Source organism: Castor canadensis, chromosome 6 (assembly GCF_047511655.1).
Source record: "Castor canadensis chromosome 6, mCasCan1.hap1v2, whole genome shotgun sequence".
Lineage (NCBI taxonomy): Eukaryota > Metazoa > Chordata > Mammalia > Rodentia > Castoridae > Castor > Castor canadensis.
This window is the reverse complement of record NC_133391.1, coordinates 131348288-131373777: the sequence shown is the minus strand read 5'-3', so window position 1 is coordinate 131373777 and position 25490 is coordinate 131348288. Positions and strand designations below refer to the sequence as shown.

General features: G+C 36.8%; 2 protein-coding genes across 7 annotated transcripts in view; one reads left to right on the top strand and one right to left on the bottom strand.

Moving 5' to 3' along the window:
• The first annotated feature begins 4150 nt into the window (after positions 1 to 4150).
• Positions 4151 to 25490, top strand: part of Setd9 (SET domain containing 9) — a 25620-nt gene continuing 4280 nt past the window's right edge. Inside the window, exons 1-6 of one of the 3 annotated variants that reach the window (XM_074077479.1) lie at positions 4151 to 4302; positions 5668 to 6011; positions 7057 to 7180; positions 7426 to 7541; positions 8294 to 8399; positions 9959 to 10478. In XM_074077479.1, coding sequence (XP_073933580.1) covers positions 4205 to 4302; positions 5668 to 6011; positions 7057 to 7180; positions 7426 to 7541; positions 8294 to 8399; positions 9959 to 10046 — 876 coding nt within the window. In that variant the 5' untranslated portion in view covers positions 4151 to 4204 and the 3' untranslated portion in view covers positions 10047 to 10478. Of the gene's footprint in view, positions 4303 to 5667; positions 6036 to 7056; positions 7181 to 7425; positions 7542 to 8293; positions 8400 to 9958; positions 10479 to 25490 lie in introns of those variants that run through there. The other 2 variants (XM_020178116.2, XM_074077480.1) reach the window with 2 other exon arrangements.
• Positions 12349 to 25490, bottom strand: part of Mier3 (MIER family member 3) — a 27183-nt gene continuing 14041 nt past the window's right edge. For 3 of the 4 annotated variants that reach the window (XM_020178114.2, XM_074077477.1, XM_074077478.1), the window contains 6 exons: positions 24388 to 24539; positions 21912 to 21993; positions 20168 to 20262; positions 16659 to 16786; positions 16433 to 16575; positions 12349 to 16323 (listed from right to left, as the gene is read on the bottom strand). In XM_020178114.2, coding sequence (XP_020033703.2) covers positions 15872 to 16323; positions 16433 to 16575; positions 16659 to 16786; positions 20168 to 20262; positions 21912 to 21993; positions 24388 to 24539 — 1052 coding nt within the window. In that variant the 3' untranslated portion in view covers positions 12349 to 15871. The remainder of the gene's footprint in view (positions 16324 to 16432; positions 16576 to 16658; positions 16787 to 20167; positions 20263 to 21911; positions 21994 to 24387; positions 24540 to 25490) is intronic. The other variant, XM_020178115.2, reaches the window with a different exon arrangement.

Genomic DNA, 25490 nt, shown 5'->3' with positions numbered 1-25490 from the left:
ATTATCTGTTTTACCAACTGGACTATAATGTTTTGAAGCTGTACATAGGAATACCACTGCCAGTGAACAAACATTCGCCAGTTCTATCATCCACATTAGATGACATGGAGCTGAATTATTTAAATAGCCTGCATCTCTAAATATCATCTCTATTCCAACAGAGATTAGGAAATCACAGTCCTGCTTCCTACTTCCCCTGACCCCAGGCCCCCACACATCAATTCTGAATGTTGTTCTTTGTGCTGGTCACTCCCATTAGGACATAAATTACTATATAGGATCTTTTACCAAATTCCTCTTCACTTCCCTTTCAGTAAAACTTTTTGGCAGAAATGTGCACACTTTCTTTCTGCTCCTCACATTTTTCTCCTCAACACACTCAGATGCATCCAAACTTATCACCAAAACTGTTTTTGAGCAAGTCATCAAAGGTCTGCATTTTGGGAAACTCCCATGGCCACTGCTCAAATTTGTGTCTTCACCACTTTTTTTTTCTTTTTAATGTGATCTCCTCCAACCCTCTGGTGGAGGACTTGAATTTTATCTCCAACTATGGATTTTGAGCTCCAGATGTGAATATTCAAATAGTTCTTTGACATTTCTCATAGGTATTTCAAAACTTCACTCACTACCATCATTTCGTGCCTGAACTCCTGTATTAGTCTACTAAGTGGCCTTCCCAGTGTGGTGATTGCACACCTATTCTTTAATACTCAATGTAATCTTTTTCAACCATGAAACAGACCTTATCCCCTATGTATAAACCTTCTAATGTTTCCTGTTTACACTAAAGAATCCCAACTCCTTACAAGGAGCTAAATGATTCAGCCTCCTCTTTTTTCCGACTTTACCCTTTCCTATACTTGTACAGGCCACACTGGCCTTCTTTTCCATGTTTCAAATTTGTCCAACTCCTCCCCACCTCAGAGTTCTGCATTTCCTATTCAGACCCCACAGATAGTTCCAAGTTTGGTGATTTCTTGTCAGTTTAAGTCACATGGATAAGCAGTCATCCTTATTCTCACTTCAGGAGACCCATATAAAGACAGGAGGGTCCCATTAGGAAACTGAGGGCACACACAACTTAGGACAATTTGAAAAGAATTGAATTTACACACAAGGAGAGTGAAGGGAAACCACAAAAAGGAACAGAACCATATAGTAATCATGGAGTTTGGCTACCATCCCTAGGCCTGAAAGAAACCCAAAAAGAGCTAGAAGGCTATCTAAATAGGACAGTCAGTACATAGTGATCCTCTATGGAAACAGGAGGGCAAGGGAACCTGTTGAAGTGCAAACCCATCAGTCCCCCAGGGTGTGGACAGTGGATCTGGAGGAATACAAAAGACATACTGCCTACTCTCTTCTCAATATCTTCTCATTTTTGCATCATTCACTTTTTGGCATGTTGTGTTTACTTAGTGTCTGTCTCCTACAGGAGAGCCTGAGACATAATAGGTGATACTGAGTTACTGAAAGATTCAGTTACATCTCATTTTGAACTCTGGAAGTTACAATTTGTCCAGCGAAGCATGCCCTGTTTGTGGATATTTAGGACACACATGTTAAAGATTATCTTTCTTTACATGGTATTTTTGTAATTTATAGCATAAACAAGATTCAAATGGAAAAATACAGCATGCACATTCTTTTCTTCAGTTAGGTATGGCTTTGGGGAAACTGGAAACAACTACAATATAAGGAAGAGTCAGGAGAGAGTAATTTTGGGTAGCAGCACTTCTCCACGCCTATCAATGCTAATCTTTTACCTTCTCTATGTGTTATATTATAAAATTGTCAACCTGTTGTTTCTCATTCACCTATATTTAAATTTTTATGCAAATTATTAAAAACACAGATGACTTAAAGGATACTATCAACCACCATGTCCTATTAATATTGGCCTAGTTAATAGTCATTAAACCAAACAACTACACAACACACATAATTTTCAACTATACACGATGTGTTCACTAAAACAGAGCACAAGCTGGAACATAAAACAAGTCAATAAATTTAAAAGAATTGAAATCATGCATGTTTTGACTGTAATTGAATGGAATTTAAAACTTATTGCAGTAAGATATCTAGAAACGCCAAATATTTGGAAATGAGAAATAAACTTCTAAGGGCTGGGAGTATGGCACAAGTCCTAGAGTTCAAGTTTGACTTAAGTCAAACCCCAGAACCATCACCACCCCAAATAAGAGAAAATAAACTTCTAAATAGTCCATGAATCAAAACAGAAATCACACAGGAAGTTTTATAATATTTTTCACACTAAATGACAATGAAATATAACCTAAAACAAATTTCCTGGGAAGGAAATTCATAACTTTTGATGCTTACATTTAAAAAAAAATGAAAGCACTAAAATCAGTGACCTAATATTATACTGTAAGAAACCAAAAAGGAGGTCTGATAAAGCACCTTCCTAGCAAGAACAAAGCCCTGAGTTCAAACCCCAGTATAAAAAAAAGGGGGGAGGAAGAGCAAAATAAACCCATAGCAGGTAGAAAATAAAAACAAGCAGTTGTTGAGTGCTTGCCTAGCAAGTGTGAGGCTCTAGTTTCAATACCCAGTACCAAACAAGAAAACAGATGCTAATAAGGATAAGAACAGAAAGGCAGAAATCAACAAAACAAACAGAAGATTAATAAAGTCAAAAGTTGGTTCTTTGAGAAGATTGACAAACACCCATGACACACATAAGTTACCAAAATCAGGAACAAAAGTATTGCTATAAATAACATAAACATTAAAAGTATAGTATAGAAAGATAACACTTATGAACAACTTTATGTCAACAAATTCAACAACCTAGACAAAATGAACAAATTCTATTAAAAATATAATTACCAAACGTGACACAGATGAACAGTTTTGAATAGCCTTTTTTCTTTTAAAAAAAATTGAATTCAGAGGCCTGGCTAGGTGGCTGTCTCCTATAAACCCAGCCTCTAGAATTTGCCAACATCCTCCTTGACATTACACTGGCAGATATCCTCTCATTCCCTTTCTTTCTTTTGGAATAAAACAAAGTAGTTCTGAGGCCACTGACATCTGCCTGGATTTTCACTACATCTGAGTTGTTCAATTTGGACTTGAGGTTGGGATTCAGCCACACTTCCAGCAAAGAATAGGGAAGCCAACTTTCCAGCCTGAGGAAGTGGCACCAACGCATTTATTTCTTAATGAACATGTATTGATTTGGTTAAGGGATTCTTGTAGTTTGCCCTCATTGGAATTGAGCCTTGTCCAATCCTGTCTCCTGTATGTGTGTTGTCATGTTTTGAGAAGGCAAGTTATAAAGATCCTTTCAAATTTCACCTATGGAATCAAAACTAGAAAACAGATTTTACAAGAAAATCTCATGAACATAGATGCAAAACTTCTGAACAAAATTCTAGCAAATGAATCCAAAAACATATTAAGAAGATAAAACACCATGATCAAAATTAATCTGGTGACAGAAAGATCAATGGTTGTTCGGGGATGAGTAGAGGGTGGATAAAGGAGTTATAAGGGACGTTTTGGGAGAGGATAGATTCCCTATCTTGCTCACGGTGAAGTTTCACAGATGCACGTGTATGTGAAAACCTTACCAAACTCTTCACTTTCAGTATGTGCAGTTTATCGAATGCCAACTAAATAAAATAAATAAAGCTGCCTTTAAAACCATTTTGCCTTTGGCTGCTTGCTTGGGAGAATGAAGAGAAAAACTCGAGCGAAACAGGGTATTATGACATTGCACCTTCCCCCAGAGCTTTTTGGAGCTGGGTTCGTTCCGGGTGAGGACCTGACGTCTGGCGGGCGAGGGGTGAAACTCGTTGGGAAAGACTGGCGCCGAGAGAGGCCGGAGGCGGGTGCAGAACGCAGGTCACACGGTGCTAGACCTGCTGCAAGCGTCGAGGTGGTCCCCTGCCGGGACGCGCTCCTCCAGGCATGGTGTCCCCGGGACAGGACCAGCGGGCATGTGTGTGCGCGAAAATACTCAGCGACTGGACGGAGGCCGGGGGACTGGGCCTCCAGCTCTGCTCTACACGCCCCGGACTCAGCGAGTCCATCAATAAACCCGGAGCACGCGGGGCGGAGACCCAGGAGGGCGGAACAGAGCAGCCCCCGCTCCTCCCCAAGCCGGGCGGGCCCGAGACCGCGACCCGCCTCTCCCGCGCCGTCCTCGTCACCGCGCCGCGGGGCAGCCATGCCCGGCCGCCTGCTACGGGGTCTGCGGCAGCGATGGCGCCGTTACAAGTACCGCTTCGTTCCCTGGATCGCGCTGAACCTCAACCACAACCCGAGGTGAGAGGGCGGGGCGGCCACACAGGCGTCTGCCTTCTGCCTGCGACGCCGCCACGGACGCACGGCCAGAAGCAGGTGGAGCCTGAGCCGGGAGGAGCCGGCAGCGACCTGAGGGGCAGAAGGCGGGCGGTTGAGGAGGCGGAGCCTGAGACTGCGTAGGAGCTCGAGGAGGGCGGGGTCTAAGGGGGTGGGGTCTTTGGAGGGTGGGGCTTGAGGAGGGCGGAGCCTGAGATGAGCTCGGCGGAGGCTGGTAGATTCGGCGGCGGGCTAGGACCCCGAAGCGGGCGCTCGCTCTAGGTGGGCGGGGTCTGTGGCCAGTTTCCCAGCGTGCGCCGCGCTGTGCGGTCTGCAAGGCCCAGGTGGCCGTGGCGTGGCTCGCTTTCAGCCTTCAGCGGTCCGTACTCGCTGGGCAGCTGCATCTGGGCAAGAAATAGAAACTTAAACAGAAGACTTAGCGCGTGACTTTAGGTCTGTTTTCACAGTCTGTAGAAGTAATCAGTGGTGAAAGCACCCAGCGCGGCTGTGAGGATAACCGCCTGGAGTAGCCAACGCGTAGAAACGTGCAGAAAACGGAAAGCGTGGGGGAGTGCCGGGTCTGTGCTCGGGATCCGTCCCGCTGGCTGAATGGGTCGCCGTGGGGTCATTGTCGCGGCCGGCATGCTATGAGCGAGCTAGTGAGCTACAAGAAGTCAGCGCTGCCCACCAAGGAAGGAGGCAGACTTTTGCTGAAGGCCACTTTCTGAAAGACTGGGAAACCAGAGACTTCTGCCAATGTTTCCTGATACACGAACGTGACCTTGGGTGCATCAGTGCTGTAGAAATAAGGGGCGAGCATCGCTTCCTTTTTGTTCAGAAGTAAAAATGCAGTTAGTACAAAAAATAATGCAATCAATGGCACAATAAAAGTGATTTCATTTAAAGAAGTTAGTGCTCCTGGCAGGGAATATGGCAAAGGAGATAAGTTTGCCTTTGAAACTACTTGCCTGAAAGTGGCTGCTAGGTGTCGGAGGGAGAGAGACGAGCTACATGTCTGTTGCTCTCTTCCCACTTAGAGCTTTAGAACCTTGGGCAGGTTCCCTGACATTTTCCAAGCCTCAGTTTCTTGGCAAAAGTGAGAGAAGTTTTTAAGTACCCGAGGGCATCTGGTACAGAACGGGCCTTTCCTACGTTATTGGCCACTTGTGTGAGAGAAGCTGGGAGTTAGAGCTAACCCCCAAAATCCCTTCCCAAACTTACTAGTTTTATACCCTTCAAACACATGAGAATAATGTTACAGTCCATTATGGCGAGTAACCAGAGAACAGTCAGGACAGTCTGGCTTTTATCCTACGAAGGGTAGTGAATGGAAACTTTTCCCATTTTCAGGACCCTTCGATATGTTCCAGAGGAATCCAAAGACAAAGTTATCTCAGATGAAGATGTCCTAGGAACGTTACTGAAAGTTTTCCAGGCTCTGTTTTTAAATGATTTCAATAAACAATCAGATATCTTGACTGTACTTCCAGAAACTGTTAAGTCAAAATATCAAGACCTACTAGCAGTTCAGCATCAAAGAGTGAATCTGCTCGAAAACAGACATCAACAGCGAAATATCTTTAAACCAGAAGAAATTCTTTATAAAACATTGGGTTTCAGTGTTGCCCGAGCAACTAGTTCATTGATTTCTGCGGGAAGAGGTGTCTTCGTTACTAAAGGATTGGTACCAAAAGGCGCGGTAGTATCCATGTATCCTGGTAACAGCTCAATTAGTACTGCCAAGAGTTTCTTACATGCCAATAAATAAAAATGTAACAGAATGCCTAGGCCTGTAATCCTAGAGTAAAGTTGAACTGAAAACCCAGATTTCCATAGATGTTTAAAATTCTGATTTGGTAATTAACTTTACAAGTTATGTTGTGTGTTAGAAAGGATCCTTGAGTACTTGGGATAAATTCATTTTCCTTTTAGGAAATCTTTTGAGTTACTGCTTAAATTTAGAATACAGTATAGCCCATTTTGACAAGTTACTTAGAAACTATTAGACTAAAGTAGTTTGGCTTAGTTGATAACCAAAGATAAAAATGGTATGAGTTAAAACATAAAAGATGGAATTTAAACTTATAAGTCACTGTATAAAGACCGTCCTATTCCTATACTTTGAAAGCCATACACCCTGAACGTACTGGATCTCATCTGATCTCAGAAACTAAGCAGGGTCATGCCTGGTTAGTACTTGGATGGGAGAAAGTAAAGTAACTTCTTTGCAAATTTGTTGAATAGAACACTTAATAGAATATGTTATTTGTTAAACTAACATGTTAGTTTATTTATATATGTACTTTTTGTATGTTTATGCTTTTATATATATGTATGTATGTACATATAAGACTTTATAAAATGGCCTAAAATACAATGTTCATATTATCATTAAGCAAGAGCATCATATTTTGTTCTGCTATGTGAACAGGTGGTTGGTTCTGTGCTCTATCTGCTATTGGGCACAAACTCTTTAAAGGGGGAATGTAATCAAAGAGAATGTGATGCTTTACATTGGAGGTGAAATATTTAAAAAGATGAAAGAACATGTATGAAAGTATCATAATGAAACTTATTGATTTATACAATTAATATACACTAGTAAGAAAATGTTTTCAAAAGATGGAGGAGTTAAAACACATTCTTCTGTTTAATGTTTATGTTCCAGAGAAAAGTCCTTATCAGGATTTTAGGATTTTACATGTTGTTATAATATGTCTTTGTCTTGTTGTGTAATAGGTACAGTATATCAGAAGTATGAGCCAATCTTTTTCCAGTCCATTGGAAATCCATTTATTTTTAGATGCCTGGATGGGGTACTCATAGATGGAAATGACAAAGGAATATCAAAAGTTGTATACAGGTAATTGATACCCACTCGAATTTAATTATAGGATATAGAACCACACTTGTCATAATGATTATAATCTATAGCATTTGTACTTTAAATAAAAATCTATTAGATGGCTGCTGTGTAGCAGTTCAGTTGCCTGATTCTTAGACAAAAAAAATTTAAACAGAAGTCAGACTTGTTTAGCTGTGGGGTTAATTTTGTATTTTTAATTCTATTTGAACATATAGAACAGCTAATGCTTTCACTTGTTTCAGATCTTGCAATGGGAGAGATAGACTTGGCCCTTTAAGCATGAGTGATAGTACATGGCTAACATCAGAAATTCATAATCCACTGGCTGTAGGACAGTATGTCAACAATTGTTCAAACAGTGAGTTGCCATCATGGAGCTTTGAAATGAGGTGCAGCAATGGCTAGTTCTCCTTTGTCATATGACTGAGTGTGAAAGGCAGTTGAGTAATGTCTTAGCTACGCACAGTCCTTAAGCAACTGTGACTTTCTGAGGAAAGATATCACAGAGAGAATTTGGGAAAATAATGATATATATTATTTGGAAACCTTTCTATTCTGGTTTTTCAGTGAATATAAGCAATTGATAATAACTGTTGATCACTTTTTAAGCATTTTTAAACAGATGATGATTATTCTGTTGGTGTCTTGATATAACCTTATACATTAATCACTAGACTGGCATCCCCTTTTTGTTGCTAAGTTTGTGAGTCATTTGCCTTTTTTAAGACTTGATTTTGCCGTAGGTGAAAGTTTGATCATCTACCTACAGTTAGCATGTAGACTTTGGTGTTAGGGAGACAAACTCGAAGCCTGACTCCTTTATTTAATCAATAACTGCTCTGAGCTCCTAATTTCTAATATTTAAAATGTGTATGTCTATTATATGGGTTTATATATATATACTCTCAACACATACCTTTTACTGCTTTTTGAACTTTATCTTACTATTTATCATTTATAATCTAATGTATGTGCCTGTAACATTAGTAATTAATATCTTGAGCATGTTTCAGTAATTTAGAAAACCATACTTCAAGTATCATAATTCAGTATTATTTCTCTGACCTTGTTTCATGGCTGTTTTCCTAACACTTATGTATCTGTTCCTAGACAGAGCAGCCAATGTCTGTTATCAGGAATTTGATGTGCCTACAGTTTTCCCTATAGAACTGAAGCAATATATTCCAAATATTTCCTACAGCTGTGAAAAACAAAGGTCAGTTTTCTGAAAGAGCAACTCCTTTCTTTTTTATGATATACTTAAAATTTAATTCTAAGAGTAATTAAAATATAATTTCTAAGAAAAAGCTATATAGAAATGGGAGTAAATTTTTTTTGTTTTTGGTGTTACGGGGTTTGAACCTGAGACTTTGTATTTCCTAGGCAGGTCCTCTACTGCTTGAGCCACACCTCCAACCCTTTCTGCTCTGGTTAATTTGGAGGCAGGGTCTCAATGTTTGCCCAGACTGGACTGGACCATGATCCTTCTATTTTTTTCTTCCCACAGTAGCTAGTATGACTGGTGTGATTCACCATGCCCAACTTTTTTGCTGTTGAGAGGGGATCTCATGAACCTTTCTACCTGGGCTCGCCTGGATCCATGGTCTTTCCCATTTTAGCCTTATGCATAGCTGGGATTACAAGTGTGAGCCACTGGCACCTGGTTAAAAAAATATTTTAGTGAAAATGTAAGGGTAGGGACTGTAGCTCAGTGATAGAGCATATGCATGACATGTGTGAGGCCCTGGGCTCAATCCCCAGCACTGTTAAACACACACACACACACACACACACACACACACACACACTCTCTCTCTCTCTCTCTCTCTCTCTCTCTCTCTCTCTCTCTCTCTCTCTCTCATGCTTGCTTGGCGAGCACTCTACCACTTAAGCCATGTCCCCAGTCCAGTCGAGGCTTACTTGAAAGTAAAAATTTTTACTAAGCTCATTCTACTTATTACTGCATTTTTATTTTATGCAATATTTTACTGGTATCAACCTTAAAGCTTTTTCAAGTAACTCTGTTATTTTCTTTCCCACAAAATTTTCAAATAGTTTTTTGTTTTGTATGTTTGAGACATGGTCTTGCTTTGTAGCCCAAGCTAGCCTTGAATTCACAATCCACCTGCCTCAGTCTCCTGAATGCTAGGATTAGGCAGTGCCACCATGCCCCACTGAGAGGACGCACGCTCCATATATCATTTACTGAGTTGCTACAAAACTTTATTTTATATGGGACCTATTAAATTGCCCTTTTAATATGAATAATATTTAAAACCTAGACTGTTTACTATACTTAAAACTTACGCTTTTGTGTCTGTGTCTGTGTATGTCTAACAATTAGGTTTTCTCAACCATATACTCTGGGACATGATATCATTAGACCTTTGAAAGTGTACATGACAGTGTCTCATGTCCAGAAAAAAAGTATTTTACAAAATTCCAATTTATTTGAAGTAATGTTTTTAAGAGATACAAATAACAAAAGAATGTTAAACTGTAATCCTTTTAAAAGGATTAAAATCCTTTTTGTAATCCTTGTTTTAGGGGCCATAGAAATGTTTTCAAAGAGGTTTTTGGTTGTATAAACTTAATGATTTGTGGTTTTTAAAAAATAGAATGGACACACCCTACTTCAAAATACTTGCATTAGGAAGAGGATCTATTTTTCATGGAATTGAATATATAAATTAAGACATAAGGAATCTTAGAACATTGTCTATAAAATCCATATTGGTTATATTAAAATGTGTATTTTTCTCTTTATATTTTTAGCCCACTTCGATGTGTTGTTCTTGTTGCACTTAGGGACATCAAGCAAGGAGAAGAGCTTTTTTCAAACTACTTCACAATTGTCAGCTAAGTTGGTAAATTAGAAATTAGGTTTTCTACTCAGCTATTGAGTGAATTCTAAATGTTTTTTTGTTAACCACCTCTTTCTGAATTCTACCTGTAGAGCAAATATTTTGAGACCTAATTGGAATTGGAATTTTTATGTGTTTATTGATACTATATTTATGTTCCAATTTCAAGGTAAAAGATATTTGCTTCATTACAATTTCAAATTTGTAATGTAATTCCAATTTTAATTGGCTTTCACATAAATACACAATAGCTTATTAAATTAAAACTACTTTAACAAACTCAATTTTTCTTTTGTTTATTTTTGTATACCTCTGTGTTGGTTTATAAAATTTTAGCCAAGCATCAGCAGTTCTTTCTTACAGTTCTGTTGATATGTACAAACTTTTATAAAAACTTTTTTCTACAGAATAAAATTTTTACCTATTATGTTGTCATGAGTAAATTGATGTGTATCTGTAAAATTTAAAGATTGTTCCAGCTGAGTAAGGGGAAAATGTAGTCACTATTCTATTTTCTCTATTTGTTCAACATTCCTACACCAAAGAGTGGTGCTTTAAAAAGGGGGGGGGGTGCTTAAAAAGGAGTGCAAGAGACCATTCAAACATGGGAATACAATTAAATGATAGTGTTGGTGGTGGGAACACCTATTCCCGTCTCTTGCTTCCATGTGGAGAGCTTCTATAATGAATGCTCCTAGCCTCTCTCCACCCATTGGAGAAGAGTGATTTTCTGGAAGTATCTTCAGAGAATTAAGCAGCATGGCCCATATCCTTTCATTTCTGTGTGGACTATGCTTGCCAGCACAATGCAAGGAGTAGCCAGCCCAGCTGTTGACAAAATGAATCTGGTTCAGAGTGGCCAGCCCAGCCACAGATCTGAAACCACTTGTCCCAGAGTTTTATCAGTAATCGTTACCTTGACCTTCATCCACCTGACTCCTGCTCCAACCATGCTCCAATCTTTGGCTAGGAAGGAGGGTGTTACTTACTTCGCCCCTCAAATCCTCTTGGAATCTGACCATTTTTGCTGCTATGCCACCAGTTTTACTCACCTAGCTTATTGTAATTTCAGTTGGCTTCCCTGTTTCCATAACTGTCCCATATAGACTGTTTCACCAAGAGTAATTATTTTAAGTCAAAGTTACATCATGACACACCTCTACTTAAACCCCTCCTCACCATGGAGTAAAATGCTGAAGTCCTTCATATACATTATCTTGCTTACTTCAGATCTCCTACTATCTTGCTCACTCCACATCTGCTTCCTAGCTACACTGTGATCCTGCCTCAGGATCTGTCTGCAGAGACCTTCCCTTAGATAGCTGCAGCTCTTCTCTCCCTGTCACTTTTTCTGAGAAGACTTGCCTAACCACTATATTTTACAGTTCCCTACTCCCACCTGAATCTCCCAATTCTACCTCCCTATTTTTCTCTATAGCACTTATGATCAGAAGGCTTGCCTTTACATTGTAGGGAATGTATAATTAGGAAGTTCCAGGAGTGGAAAGAGGGAAGCCAATTAGGAAGTCATTGTGACCGATATTCCTGGAAGTCACTAGAGATCACTCTACTTTTTACAAGGCTTCTTCTCCCTTCCCTAAAGCATGAAGTATTATGCAGCACTTATACGGCACTTGACTGTGCTCTTAGCTGTATTCAGAATACTTGTGGTCCTTCTGTGCATGTATCCATCACAGCTCTTGCATGAGAAGAATGTGGTTCTAGACAAGTAACCAAGGCAGAGATGTCAAGGGTTTTGCTTTCACTTTTTTTCTCAGCCTTGTGCAAGAAGGGTATTATGTGCAGTCTGGTAATTGCACTGGAGAAAAGCTGTAGTCACAGCAAATGAAACGGGACAAATGCATGAAATTAGGGTAAGATCTTTAGCTTGAAAAGAAGGCATAAGGAAGATATGACTAGTTGATTAAACTATGAATGGTACAGATAAGAATAGTTGGTCATAAATACTAATCTGTTAAATCATAGTAGCTGATCAAATTTCAGATACTACCTACATCTTCCTAAAAGACACAGCTGCCTAAAGTAGTGTTTGAAACATAAAATTCAGTCAATGTTTCCTGAATTAAAATAGAATTCTCACTTTGGGATTATTAGAATTTTATTATAGATCAAAAACTGTTATAGAGGATGTAAGAAAAAAAATCTACTAACTTTATTATTTATGTACAAATACTTACCACATCTAAAACCAATTTAAAACTGGCACAATATCTACCTATTTGGTATAGCTTAAAATTCACTTAAAATTTTTTTTGCAAATAGTCACACAAACCAAGAAAAAAAAGATTTCCAGATTTTTATTTCTGGAACTGTACACCAGGTATTAAAGTACAACAAATACAAAATAATGCTCAAAAAAATCAGTGTTTATGTACAAATATTAAAATCAATGCAACAATAGCAACTTCCTCTTGAACATCAGACACTAAAACTTGTTCTGATTGTCACTAATTTATCTCATACTCACAGGGTACTTATTTCAAACTGGGACAATTGGAATCACTGGCTGTCTAAGAGGAACATTACTATCTACCATATTTAACAATAAAACTAATAGTTTCCTCCTTTTAGTGAAAAAATTAGGAACTTTTTAAAAAACATAGTAATGTCAATATTTTTATAAATTATTTCAATTTTCATTTGTAGACAATGTGCTTTGAAACTCTGAGCAAACAATCTCCTTGGTGGTCAGGTTTATTTGCTAGTTTACATTCAAAGTTGAAATATTTACTAGAGACTTTGGTTAAATTAAATAGTATCACTATGCTCTATTAGATCTGACGTTCTCAAATATTTATGACCCTCAATTTTAAAAATTAAAAAGGAAACGATTGCACAATTCTTTGACCTAATTGTACAGACTTTAGTATTTTTTAAACAGTATTCTACATCCTTCAAGTAAATTCAGCAGTTGACCATGGCAAGAGGAAAACTAAACATTTAAAAAGCTAGCATGAAAAAGATGAAGTACAACTAACAAAAGTAAAGTATTGCTATAGTCACAGCACCAGTTACACTTCTAAATGAATCCACCGTCCTCATCAAATTCCCTGTACAATAAAGATGTATTAGCCAACACTGCAACTGCTCACCATGAATTTTTGGTTTGTTCATATGAAAATGTGGCAAAGGAAAATACAAGAAAGAATTCATCACAGTTTGTTATAAGAATTGTGCTTAACACTTATAATAAAGGCATTGTTATTTCTTCATATGATTGCAAATCAGATATTTTCATGCTTTCAAACGCAATTCTTTTAATAAACAGTAACAAATTCTGTTAAGATGTTTAAACGGAAACAACAACAACAAAAAAACCCAGTAAATCCAGCTTTCAAAAGAAAATTCAATAAATAGCTATTTTACATGGATAAAGTCATAGTGGTACAATTTATGAATGTCACATCAAGCATGCACAAAAATGGTATTATACATGGCAGAAGTAGTCAGAAAATATTGAATTAGGTCTAAAAAGATATGAAGAATTTACACATATATACAAAAATCTTGCAAATTATTGCCTCATTTTAACAAGGAATTAAAAGTAAACGTTACCAGCTAGTTAGCACTCTCTAAGAGGCTATAGTCAGATTGGCATTTAAAAATCTACTAAACTAGCTGAAATTTATTTTTCTCTCATATCATTTTCTGGATTTTGGTCAAAAACTTATTTAAATAACTAAAGTGTCCATTCAACTTGCTGATAATCAAAACTAGATAAGAAACACTGTTTCCATCTTGTATCAAGATCCCAGCAATGCATAGATAAACTGAATATATTACTGCATCAGCTACTAATTAATGAGAATGGGCATGTTCACTTAAGTGCAACTGGCATCAGCATTCAGTCATCTTTGTGTGAATTATTTATACAGACCAGCCACTGTCAACCCAGAGAGAAAATTAAAGTTATAATAATAGAAGATTATGGCCAGTATCTTACCAAATTATGGAAAGTATATTGATGCTTAACAAAAGAAATAAGGTTCAAAGATTAGCACAACACAGCAATAAGAAGCTGACAACTTGGATAAAAATTTCAGAGAGCAACACAGAGCCCAGGCTACCCATTATTTACTGTGTGCATATAGGAATACTAGACTTTAGATGTATAAATTAGAGGCCAATTTTAAGCTCATTAAGTACTTTTGTCCACTGTGCTAAAAACTAAGTTTTATAGTAAATGCACTACTGCGTAAACACTTCAAAGCAATCTTCATTAAAATGCAAAGAAAAACAAAAATACACATCATCCAAAACTAAGGATGTTATTGCAATTCACAGTTTGTGTAATAAATACCCTCCCTTTTGATCACTAAGACCACTACATCCTATCTACTCATCAGCACAACCTTGAAGCGACCTACACTTAAAAATATTAGCAATGCAGCCAAACGTTTAAGTTTTTTGCAAAGCAACAAAACTAGTAAAAATCAAAATGTTTAAGAAAGACGGTGCAAAACATTGTTTTAACTGTACTATAAAAGCAAAGCTTATTATATCCTAATACTGTATTATATAGTTTGATTCACCTTATATAACTTAAAGAAGCATGTCTAATAGAGCAAAAATGGCCAAAGTTTATGACAATGGCTTCTTATTCACAATGTTTGGAATAAAAATAAAACTGAGTTTGAGATGCATCTGAACGTCTGTCACTTTTTAAAACTTAAAAGTGGTAACGTACCATTCTATTTCAGATAGGAACTCACATTTTTCTTGCCAACTGTTCAAGCTAAACACAGTAGCTTAAATATACTTCAAGGTTCTACTGCATTATGCATAAACTCTAGAAGTTCCTCTAAACATTAACACTTTGAACAGCAGTGCTACGAACTTCAGAGGTGTTCCAAAGTACAACCATTGAGTGGCAACATCCTAGCTTTGCAGACCATGCCTCTGTAAGCCAACTGCCTCTGGATCAACTAAGTTATCACTGACCAGTATGATTTTTTTAAGATTACAATCCTGACAACCGTGGACAAAACCTTATATCAAAACCACATCTTCAAATACCAAATTTTTAGTTAATAAATGAAATTATACAGAAATCTCCTGGCAATAAAATGACCAATTCACTGTAAGGTAGCCCTGGTCTAGAATTTTGAAACAGGATCCAAGCAAGAGTCTTCATAATTTGCACACAGTTCCTCGTGCTGGCTTCCATAAAGATGGACTTGCTGTTTTGTAAACCGAAGTGCTCTAGTTGAATAACATGAGAGAAGTTTCCATTTTAAAAAAATCCTTGCATGTTTGTGCAGTTTAAAGAAACCTACCCCTGCTTTTATTAATAAAGAAAATAAAACCAAAAAATGCTACATTGAGCAGGGATTGGGATTGGTACCTGTAAACATTGTTATTCCACTGCATCCATTATGGCAAAGGGAATTTACACAAAAAGAAGCCACACCATTCAGTTCAGAACATCTGTGCTGGTTTTGAGCTGGTGGCCTCGGTCTACAGGTTTTAAAACTGGGAGTGAGGGCAGTGGGAACAGAAAAGAATAGAATAAGGAAGTGGGGAAGAGGTATCAGGGGTTGAGGAAGAGACAAGCAGAGCTTAAAGCTGCACCACAGAGTTCAATCTTAGTTCCCAACTCTGCTGATCATAGTTCATTTCCACATTTATGGATTGAAAAATGAAAATACTCTTGATAAATCAAGATATAGTTCTATACATACTGACATCACTGATGTCATAGTGAAAAAGGTTCAAACTTCCAGTGAAAGACTATGCAAACCTGATAGCTCCCCTCAAATTTACTGGTTCTGCACACCCATTGTCTCTGGGTTCCTCATTTGTGTCACTCGGAGTGAAGGGCGGCATGCTGATGCAGAGTGTGGGCACTGATAAAGCCATTGGTCTCACTGGCAGACAGACTGCCAAAGTCAGCCACAGAGACAGCCATTTTGGCACTGGTGATATGATGTGTGTGATTTTCAAAGTCCACACCCAGATTATTTACAGAAACCTCATTCATAAAAGATTCAGGGACAGCAATGCCCATTTTCAATCTCTTTGCTGGTCTTTCTGATTCTTCACTGCACATGGGGTTTAGCTCTGAGTGATAAAATCCAGTCTCAAATAAATTAAAACAATCACTTTCTCCATTGCTGGGCAGGTTAAGTAACTCTTCCGTTACAACAGGCACATGATTTACTTGTCCACGAGGTGTATTACCCAGTGGAGGAAAGCTATCATCCAAACAATTCACATCTGTGGGGCTGCAGACAGTCGCTACACTGTTGGTCAAAGCTAAAAAGAAATGAAAGATGATTTAAGTAAATAGTCCTTTGATGTGAAACAAACAGGATACAATTTGTAGCATGCAATACTAAAAAACATAAAGACATCTTCATTTTACCTGTCAAGTCACTGGCAGTGAAAGAGTTGAGAATGTTAAGCTGTTGGTCAGGAATAGGCTCAGGCCTATTAGAAGTTAAGGCTGAAGAATTTACTGTCCCTCCCAGAGCTTCTGTTTCATCCACCAAGCGATCCATATAGTCCCTGAAAAACATATACCAATAATTTTAGGATTGCATACCATGGTTAAAAACAAAAGTCACTGACGTCAAGCCCAGAGTACTTACGTAACTCCAGGGTGATGGTTATATCGTTTCTTTCCAAATTTTGTCTGTTGAGCAAAGTAATCATAACGTTCAGATTTCTTCCACATATAGTAGAATGCTACACATTCAGCAACTGTTCTAGTTCTCACCTAATGAAAAAGGTAGGTTTTTAAAAACCCATTTTTAGCAACTCCATACACATAACACTGAAACCTCAATCCACGGGTCTTATTTTCTATCCTTCCAGTTTATGAAATTCTGAACACTTTTATTAGTGAAATGTCTTTACATATAATAACAATGCAGTTTTCAACAGCCCAAAGTTTAAAAAAAAAGCATTAGTTTATAAAACAAATATGCATCTGGAAATCTTGCAAGTTAATGAAAATCCTACAACAATGTCATCCTTTGATTTTCTTCACTGAACTCTCACTATGATTCTAACTATGGCAGCTTTTTGGTTTTTTCCTTTAAGGAGAAAGTGAACATTAAGAGGCCATTAGAAGGAAAGAGAATGGCAGGATGCTAGACAAAGGACATAGTGCTACTGCTGCCGCTGCTGCCAACAGCAGGGATTCTTAGCCTTGGATTAGCAGAACTCCAAGAGGTCCATGACTGGTTTTCATTGGGATCTATTAATTCCCAAAACTATATGCAGGTACATTGGAAAGAAGGAACACAAGCCTCATCAGATTATCAAAGGGTTCTATTCTACAGATAACTCATTGGCAAACGGACCAGCAACCTACAACAACGAATTTAAATGATTTGCTAGCTAAGGAAAGGCTGGGCTTTCCTCTCCAACATGTGTTTGGCTCTTAGCGCCAACAGATTTTGGAAAGAATAACTTTTCAGCCTCATGAACATGATCCACACACAAACTGGGCTCCTCTTTAACTTAAAAACCACAAGTATGAGTTCAGATGTGTAGACAAAGTTCTTTTCCTTATTCAACACACACACACTTTCTTTCCTGCATAACCAGTACCCAATAAAGAAGTTTCAGGATCGCTATCTTAATTCCTGTATGAGTTGTGATATAAGATCACTAATAGCTCAAGCTTTTTAAACCATGAAATACAGTATACCTTTCAGTAAACATCATTAACTATAAGTCTTCACAGAGAATGCAGGCTTCTTGGAGCCATAGACCTTTTCTGTCTTATTTACTGATGTATCTCTAGTGCCTAAAACAGTATCTGGTAAGTGGAAAGACATAATTGTTTATGGAATGATGGATAGAATAAATTTCACAAGTTATTGTAAAACTGATGGATTTACTTTGACTTAAAAGGAATGAACCAGACTTTTTAAAAAATGTTTTATCTACTCACTATATCTCAGCTTTGAGAATTTATTAGGTTTTCTTACATACAAAAAACATGAAAATTTCAACATAATAGGTATAACTACTGCAATAAGGCAAGGGGGAAAAATACAAAATGGGAAGAAGAAAAAAACTGCAAATGATGTTAACTATTTATGTAGAAGATCCGAAAGCATGAATAAAAATGCTGGAATTATAGCAAGGCTGCAGGATTCAAGATTAATCCACTAAAATTAATTACTTTCCTACTAATAATGAACAACTGAAATTTGAATTAAAAACATACTACTACTTACAATAGCATTCCCAAAATTAAATGCTTGATAAATCTAATAAATTATATACAAAATCTGTATGAGGAAAACTACCAAATTCTGCTTAAAGAAATAAAGGAATAATTAAATGGAGACATGTTCTATGTTCATGGATAGGAGGACTAATTAAGACGTCAGTTCATTCCAACTTCATCTATAGATTCAGTGCAATCCCCCCCAAAATCCCAGCAAGTTATTTTGTTGATACTGACAAACTAATTCTGAATGGAAAGGCAAAAGACCCAGAATAGCCAACACAATATTGCAGGCAAAGTCAGAGGATGGACACTATACCTAATTTCAAGACTCATAAAGCCACAGTAATCAAGACAATACAATACTAGGGGGAAAACAAACAAACAGATTAACAAAACAGAATAAAGAGCCCAGATATACAGGCATACAAGTAGAGTCAACTGATCTTTGACCAAGGAGTAAAGGCAATTCAATGAAGGAAGGATAGTCTTTTCCACAAATGGTGCTAGAACGAGATATCTACATGAAAAAAAAAAGGAATCTAGACAAAAACCTCGAGTCTGTAGAATGTAGTCTTAGGTTCACATCAAAATTGAGCAAAAAGTACAGAGTTCCCATATGCGTCCTGTTCCCATACATGCATAGCTCCCACACTATCAATATCACACACCAGAATGGTGTATTTGTTAAAAAGTGATGAACCTACACGAAAACATCTTTGCTACCTAAAGTCCATAGTTTACATTAGGGTTCAAGCTTGCTGCTGTATACTCTGTGAGTTTTGATAACATGTATCCACCATTAAGTATTATATCCGATAGTTTCACTTCCCTTAAAATCCTCTGTTCATCCCTCCCTCCTGCCTAATCTCTGGCGACCAATCAGTGATCTACTTACTACTTCCATTGTTCTTTTTCCAGAATGCCCTATTATTGAAATTCTATAATATGTAGGCTTTTCAGATTAGTTTCATTCACTTAATAATAAGTAAGATTCCTCATGTCTTTTGTAACTTGATAACTCATTCTTTATTCCACTGTCTGGATGTGCTATAGCTTACCCATTCACCTCAAAAATAATATTGATTCCAAGTTCTGGCAATCAGAGTTAAAGCTACTGTAAACACTTGCATGCAGGTTTTTGAGTTAATGTAAGTTTTTAACCCATTTGGGTAAATATTAAGGAACAATATTGCTAAATCATTTAGTAAGATCATGAAACCACCAAACTGGGCCAGTGGTTGTATAGCTCAAGTGGTAGTACACCTGCCTAGCAAACACAAAAGTGTGAGCTCAAATTCCAGTATCTAAAAAAGAAAAAAAAAAAAAATATATATATATATATATATATATATATATATATATATATATATATATATATATATATATATATATCATATATATATATATATCCCTCTGTAAGAAACTACCAAAGTGGCTGTACCATTTTGTATCCCACCATCAATAAATAAGAGTTCCTGTAGCTCCACATCCATATCAGCATTCAGTATTATCAGAATATATTTTAGTTGCTTTTAGTAACAGTATTTCTTTTTGTTATTAGCAAATGCAGTTCTCACTGCTTGAGTAAAAATATTTTTGAGGACACAATCTCTGAATAACTTAGAAGAAATGTGGAACAGTAAGACTTCCTGAAAAATACAGGAAAAATGTGGAACAGTAAGACTTCCTGAAAAATACAGTGGATACACAGTGCAACTCTGTTATCAGCCATCCCCTGAGCAGGCTGTGGCATCTACCAACAAATTCCAATCATGTTTAGAGTCATATTAGAAATATTAATAGCAGGGAACACTAACAAATAGTTGCTTTTTTCCTGTTCAGATGACTTATAGTTGCTTATATTTGCTGTAATTAGTAAGCAATTTTTCTGAACTAATTTACCTAACTTACCTTATTCTTCTGTATAAGATGAAAATCTTTCCCATAAAGCATTAGTGCATGTTCAAAACTCCGGCATTCTTCTTCTGTCCATGCAGTCATTCCTTCTACAACAAAAATACAAATGAAAAAACAGAAACTTCACTGGCCTCAAAACTCTTCTATGCAAAACACTGATTTATTTTCAGTATGTTTTCCCTGTAAAAAGCCATAAATTCTCTCTTCTCTCCCATATATTTACACACACACACACACACACACGACATGTTTTGTATACAAATTTCTGATAAGACTAAAATGTATGCATCCTACCAATCTGAAATACAAAGCTACAAACACTTTTTTTTATGCTTGCTTTCTAACTTTTTTAGACAATGAGCATAGGTTTTTGAATGACTGAAAAAAGGGCTATTTCTTTACGAAATAAAGAATGCTTTATCTTGGTCTAACATAAAAATAGTAAGTTCTTTACTAAAGAGTATAAAGTATAATCAACACATTTACTTGAAGTCAGTATGTACACAAGTGGTATAATGTGACAACATAAAGGGAACGAGGCTCACAAAATGCTCAGTCTCATTAACTTTCCCAGCAGATGTCTATGTTGAAGAACTAAAAGTCTGGCTGGGGAAGAGACTCAGGAAGTCTTCACAAGGTCACAGCACAGCCTCCGGAGTTACTCCCCTTTATATCTGACTCACCTCACTCACTGGTCCTGGGGACCAGATCCCCAAAGCCATTAACACTACTCTACAATAGAGTGTAAGTAATTTGAACTAAGTGAAAAAGTAGTATTTAAGTATTGAGAATTTTGACAGTTTAAAATAATTTTTCAAGGAAGCAGCTTTTACAAGGGAAATATTTCAACAGACTTTCTCAACTTACAGATTTAAATATACTATTTGCAGCTTTATGTTTTTCTAAGCCATTTATATAATATTACTAAGTATTATTTTCTCTCCACATATACTTAATGAAAGTTATGGTTCATGCAATCTATTTATATGACAAAAAATACTGAAATGAAAGTTAGCCATTTTCTCTGATACACATAAAACAGAACATAAGCACTTAAAAACTTTTATTACACTGTCACTAAAAATACATTTTTATAAATCAAACATAAAAAAATATACTTCTTGCAATAAATTCCATAGAATATATTATACATGTCTTTTTTAAATCCTCAATCTCCTTTTTACTTTCTCATTGACAAAAATATAAATCAGCTTCTCTTTCAATGAAATCAGAAAACTATTCTTTTTATTACTTTGGATATTATATTATATATTGTCATCTCTGAGGTCAGCTTTTTTCTAAAACTATTCTTTAAGAAAGTGGAGGTAACAAAGGGTAACTACTTTGTATTTGAACAATCTCTGGTATGTCTAAAAATAGAGGACAAGAAAAGGAAAAAATTATTGGCTATAATGATGAAGCATTTATCTTACAAAAATGTAAGATAAATGTAAGGCGTGAGCCATCCTAGCTTCTCAGGAGGCAGAGATCAGGAGGATTGCGGTTCAAAGCCAGCCCAGGGCAAATAGTTTGCAAGACCCTATCTTGATAAACCCTTCATAAAAATTGGGCTGGTAAAGTGGCTCAAGGTGAAGGACCTGAGTTCAAGCCCCAGTACTACAAAAAAAAAAAAAAAAAACAGTTTCAGGATTGCTCTCTCCTTTATAATACCTTGCTTATTCTGATCCCTAAATGACCATCCTGTCATTTCCCTCTCTCTAACACAAGTGTTTCTTACCTTGAGATGACTTTCCATTGCAGCAGTACCTTTCAATTGCTTCCTTTATATTGTGGTTACACTTGAGAAGTTCATATAATGCCTAAGAGAAAAAGAGAGGAAAAAATTACCAACAATTCATATCTAACTGCACTTTAAGAAACAGGCATATTATAAGAGTGTTAACTGGGTGTGGTGGTACACACCTGTAGTCTCAGCACTTGGGAGACTGAGGCAGAAGGATAATGAGTTTGAGGCCAGCCTGTGCTACACAGTGAGATGCTGTCTTGACAAGCACTGCTGAAATGCGTTCTAATTTCAGGACATCTGTCAACCTTTTCCCAGGCATTTAGTCTGGGAAAACCATTGTGCAGACTCTGATATCTCATGAGCTTATTTATTTACTCTTTACTCTGCCTCTCCAAAGTTATCCAGTATCATTTTTTTCCCCCTTTGGTGGGGACTAGGATTTGAACTCAGGGCTTCAAGCTTGCAAAGCAGGCATTCCTCTGCCTGAGTCCATTTTTCTCTGGCTATTTTGGAGACAGGGTCTTTCAAACTATTTATCAAGGCTGGCCTGAAACTGCGATCCCCCCATATCAGCTTTCCAAGTGTTGAGAATTACAGGTGTTACTACCAGGGCCTGGGCTTTGGATCATTCCCAACTTTTATTTTTTTTTTAAATTGCTGGGCCTTCTGAGGTAGGAAACTCCCATATTTTGGATTTTTCTGGTTCATAAAAATTAGAATTATGGTCTATTTCTTAATATCATTTCCTCCCTGTGTTTTAATTAAAGGGAACAGGAAGAGAAGAGCCTGGAAAATAAGCACTGGTACTTCAGTGACCAGAGTTTATAATGGGCTCAGTTATTTCCATTTACTATGAAAGATAAGTGTTTATTTCAATTATAATTTTTTCCTATTAAATGCTTAGAAGTATGAATATAGTAAGTAACAGCAAGTTTCAAGAAAAAAAACAATGTATCATAGATTACATTTAAAAAACTCATCTCAACAGCTGCTGACAAAGTGCAGCTGTATTTATAATAAAATACAGAAATTATTAAGTTATAAGTAGATGACTGCTGCCTTGGTATGATAAACAGAGCCCATATTAAACCAAGGGCCAATAATATTCCTAGTATGAAAACCTTGGATGTGTTACTTCCATCAAAAGTTGGTCCCAAGTCACTACTATTTCCAAATGCATCTAGAGTTGTGGCTACTATATCGAGGTATATAACAAGAACAAGAGATACAATAATGGTAAGGGAGAACCAAAAGTAAAATTATCACTTTAAAACTAGAAAACCGTAAGAGTATATAAATTCTGATGTGCCAAATGAAAACACTAATTTTAAAAAAATACTAGAAAGCCTAAAGTGAAGCAACTGAATAGTTTCAGATAAAATAAATTTTTTAAATTGATTTCTTTACATGTATGATTTTCAGTACATATATGCACACATAAAAAGATATTAAAGGATTAAGTTAATGAAATGCTGATGATATAAAATTTTTTTGAGTGCTTAAAAAATGTAAAACACCTGGTGGAGTGGCTGAAGTGGTAGAGCACCTGCCTAGCAAGCATGAGGCCCTGAGTTCAAACCCCAGTACTACAAAAATGTAAAAACAAATGGAGCATCAGATAATGTTCTTGGGAGTATGAAAGTTTTAATGTTTTATTAGTTCTTCCAATATTAATCTATAGACTTAAAGAACTATCAATGTAAAAACCAATAGGATTTCTTTTGACTGGTAAAACTACTTTGAAGTGCAGCTAATTATAACTTCTTTATGTAACTTGGAAATTCAAGTTTGAGTCTACCCGTGTCTGGGTACTCATTACTAAAGATCATCTAAGTTGCATATACAGAGTGAAAAAGATAGACAAAAGAGGCAGAATGATATCAGAGGGGCAAAACGAGGGGCATCAAAACGCTTAACAGACAATATTCCCACCTCTGTGCCACATGTGGTCATCAGGGTGCTGTGCATCTACACGTACACAAATGCTCCTACATCAGATTTACACAGTCTTAACAGACACTGCTTTTTAATTACCTTCTGAATACAATTCAAGAATAATTTAAAGAATGCTTTTATCATGAAATTTGAAAATCTAATCATAGAGAATGTTTAAGAGGTGTTAAAAGTACGAGATAGAATATGATCACCAAGAATGAGGTATTAAAGCATTCTCAATAGCAAAGGAAAATAAGATTAAGTGATAAAAGGCTATAAATTGTATTTAAAGTAAGGTATGTATACATTTACAGAAAAAAAAAAAAAAAGACCAGAAGAAAAGGCATGAAAATATCATATATAGAAGGTATACCTCCAGGTCTTGGGATTATGTTTTTTGTTTAAACCAGTATTTTGCAATTAAAAAAAAAAATCAAAAAAGAGCTACAAATTCACATGAGAGAAATATCTGAAACAAATATGTGAAATCAAGAACTCAGCTGCTATTCCAACAGAAGAAGTTGAAATATACCTGTTCATTGTCTCTTGTGTGTGTCCCTGCAGAAATCCTATCTACTACTTTTTCGTTTCCAGTTCTTAGTGAGGTCTCAACAAGGTATTCCTTAACTTTGCTCTCCAAAACCACACCAGGCCTCCAGAGTAACTGGTCTTCATTTTCATATACTGTTAAAGAAAATCCCATTAACACATCAAAAACTAGTAAACATATTTAAAAATGTACACAAATCATTCTTCCTCCTCCTTGAGAGGCTATACACTGGGACAAGTTAACTAATCTTGAGGACACCAGTAATTTGATTGTTAGGCAAGTACAGCCTTTCACTGGTATAAAAAAATTTTTTTTGAAACTTTAATATCTGGATTCCAGAGGGCAGAGCAAGGAGCTATTCTGGTGGTTGGATTTACTGACCAATCAGAAGTCATTCCAAGCCTAATAAAATCTTTACAAGTTATAAAACTCCATACTGGGTATCTTATACTGTTCTAATGTGAAGCAGTTTAAAAAAAAGAACTTGTTAAATTCTCTAATAACCTCATTAGAACTTCTCTCAAATTCCCTAAATGGCTTTATGAAATCTCCAGAGGTTAAAATTGCAAAAAAAAAAAAAGGGCCAAAATATTAGATAAGATTAAAATATTCTGAAAAAGACTTATTTCCCATTACTGATTTCCTTCCAAAAAGTGAGTTATTTCCTGAATTTGAAGACTGGAGAGAATATGACCTCTGTTATGTCTTCCCTAAGGACCTGTAGCCACTAAGCAGACACTTGGCTCCCAGGCACGTGCAACATTTGGGGGTGGGGTGGAGAGTAAGATGCTGGTGCAGCTGTGGATCACCAGCTATTGTGTTTTGAAAGCAGTTTAGGGGAATGGTGCTGCTAGTGGCTACCAAGGCTAATAACCCCAGGGTAATCAGTCCATGTTCCTTCAAATGGTGAGTGATCTGGTGTGGTGGGAAGCATGGTATTGGCTCTGTGGTGTTTGCTCTGGTGACTTCAAAGAGGAATCAACTCATTAGGGAAAAGAGCAAATGCCCACATTTACTTGGTTGCAGACATCAGTTAGGAAGCATGTCTGTGTTTCTATTTCCCAACACAAGATCCCCTCCACACT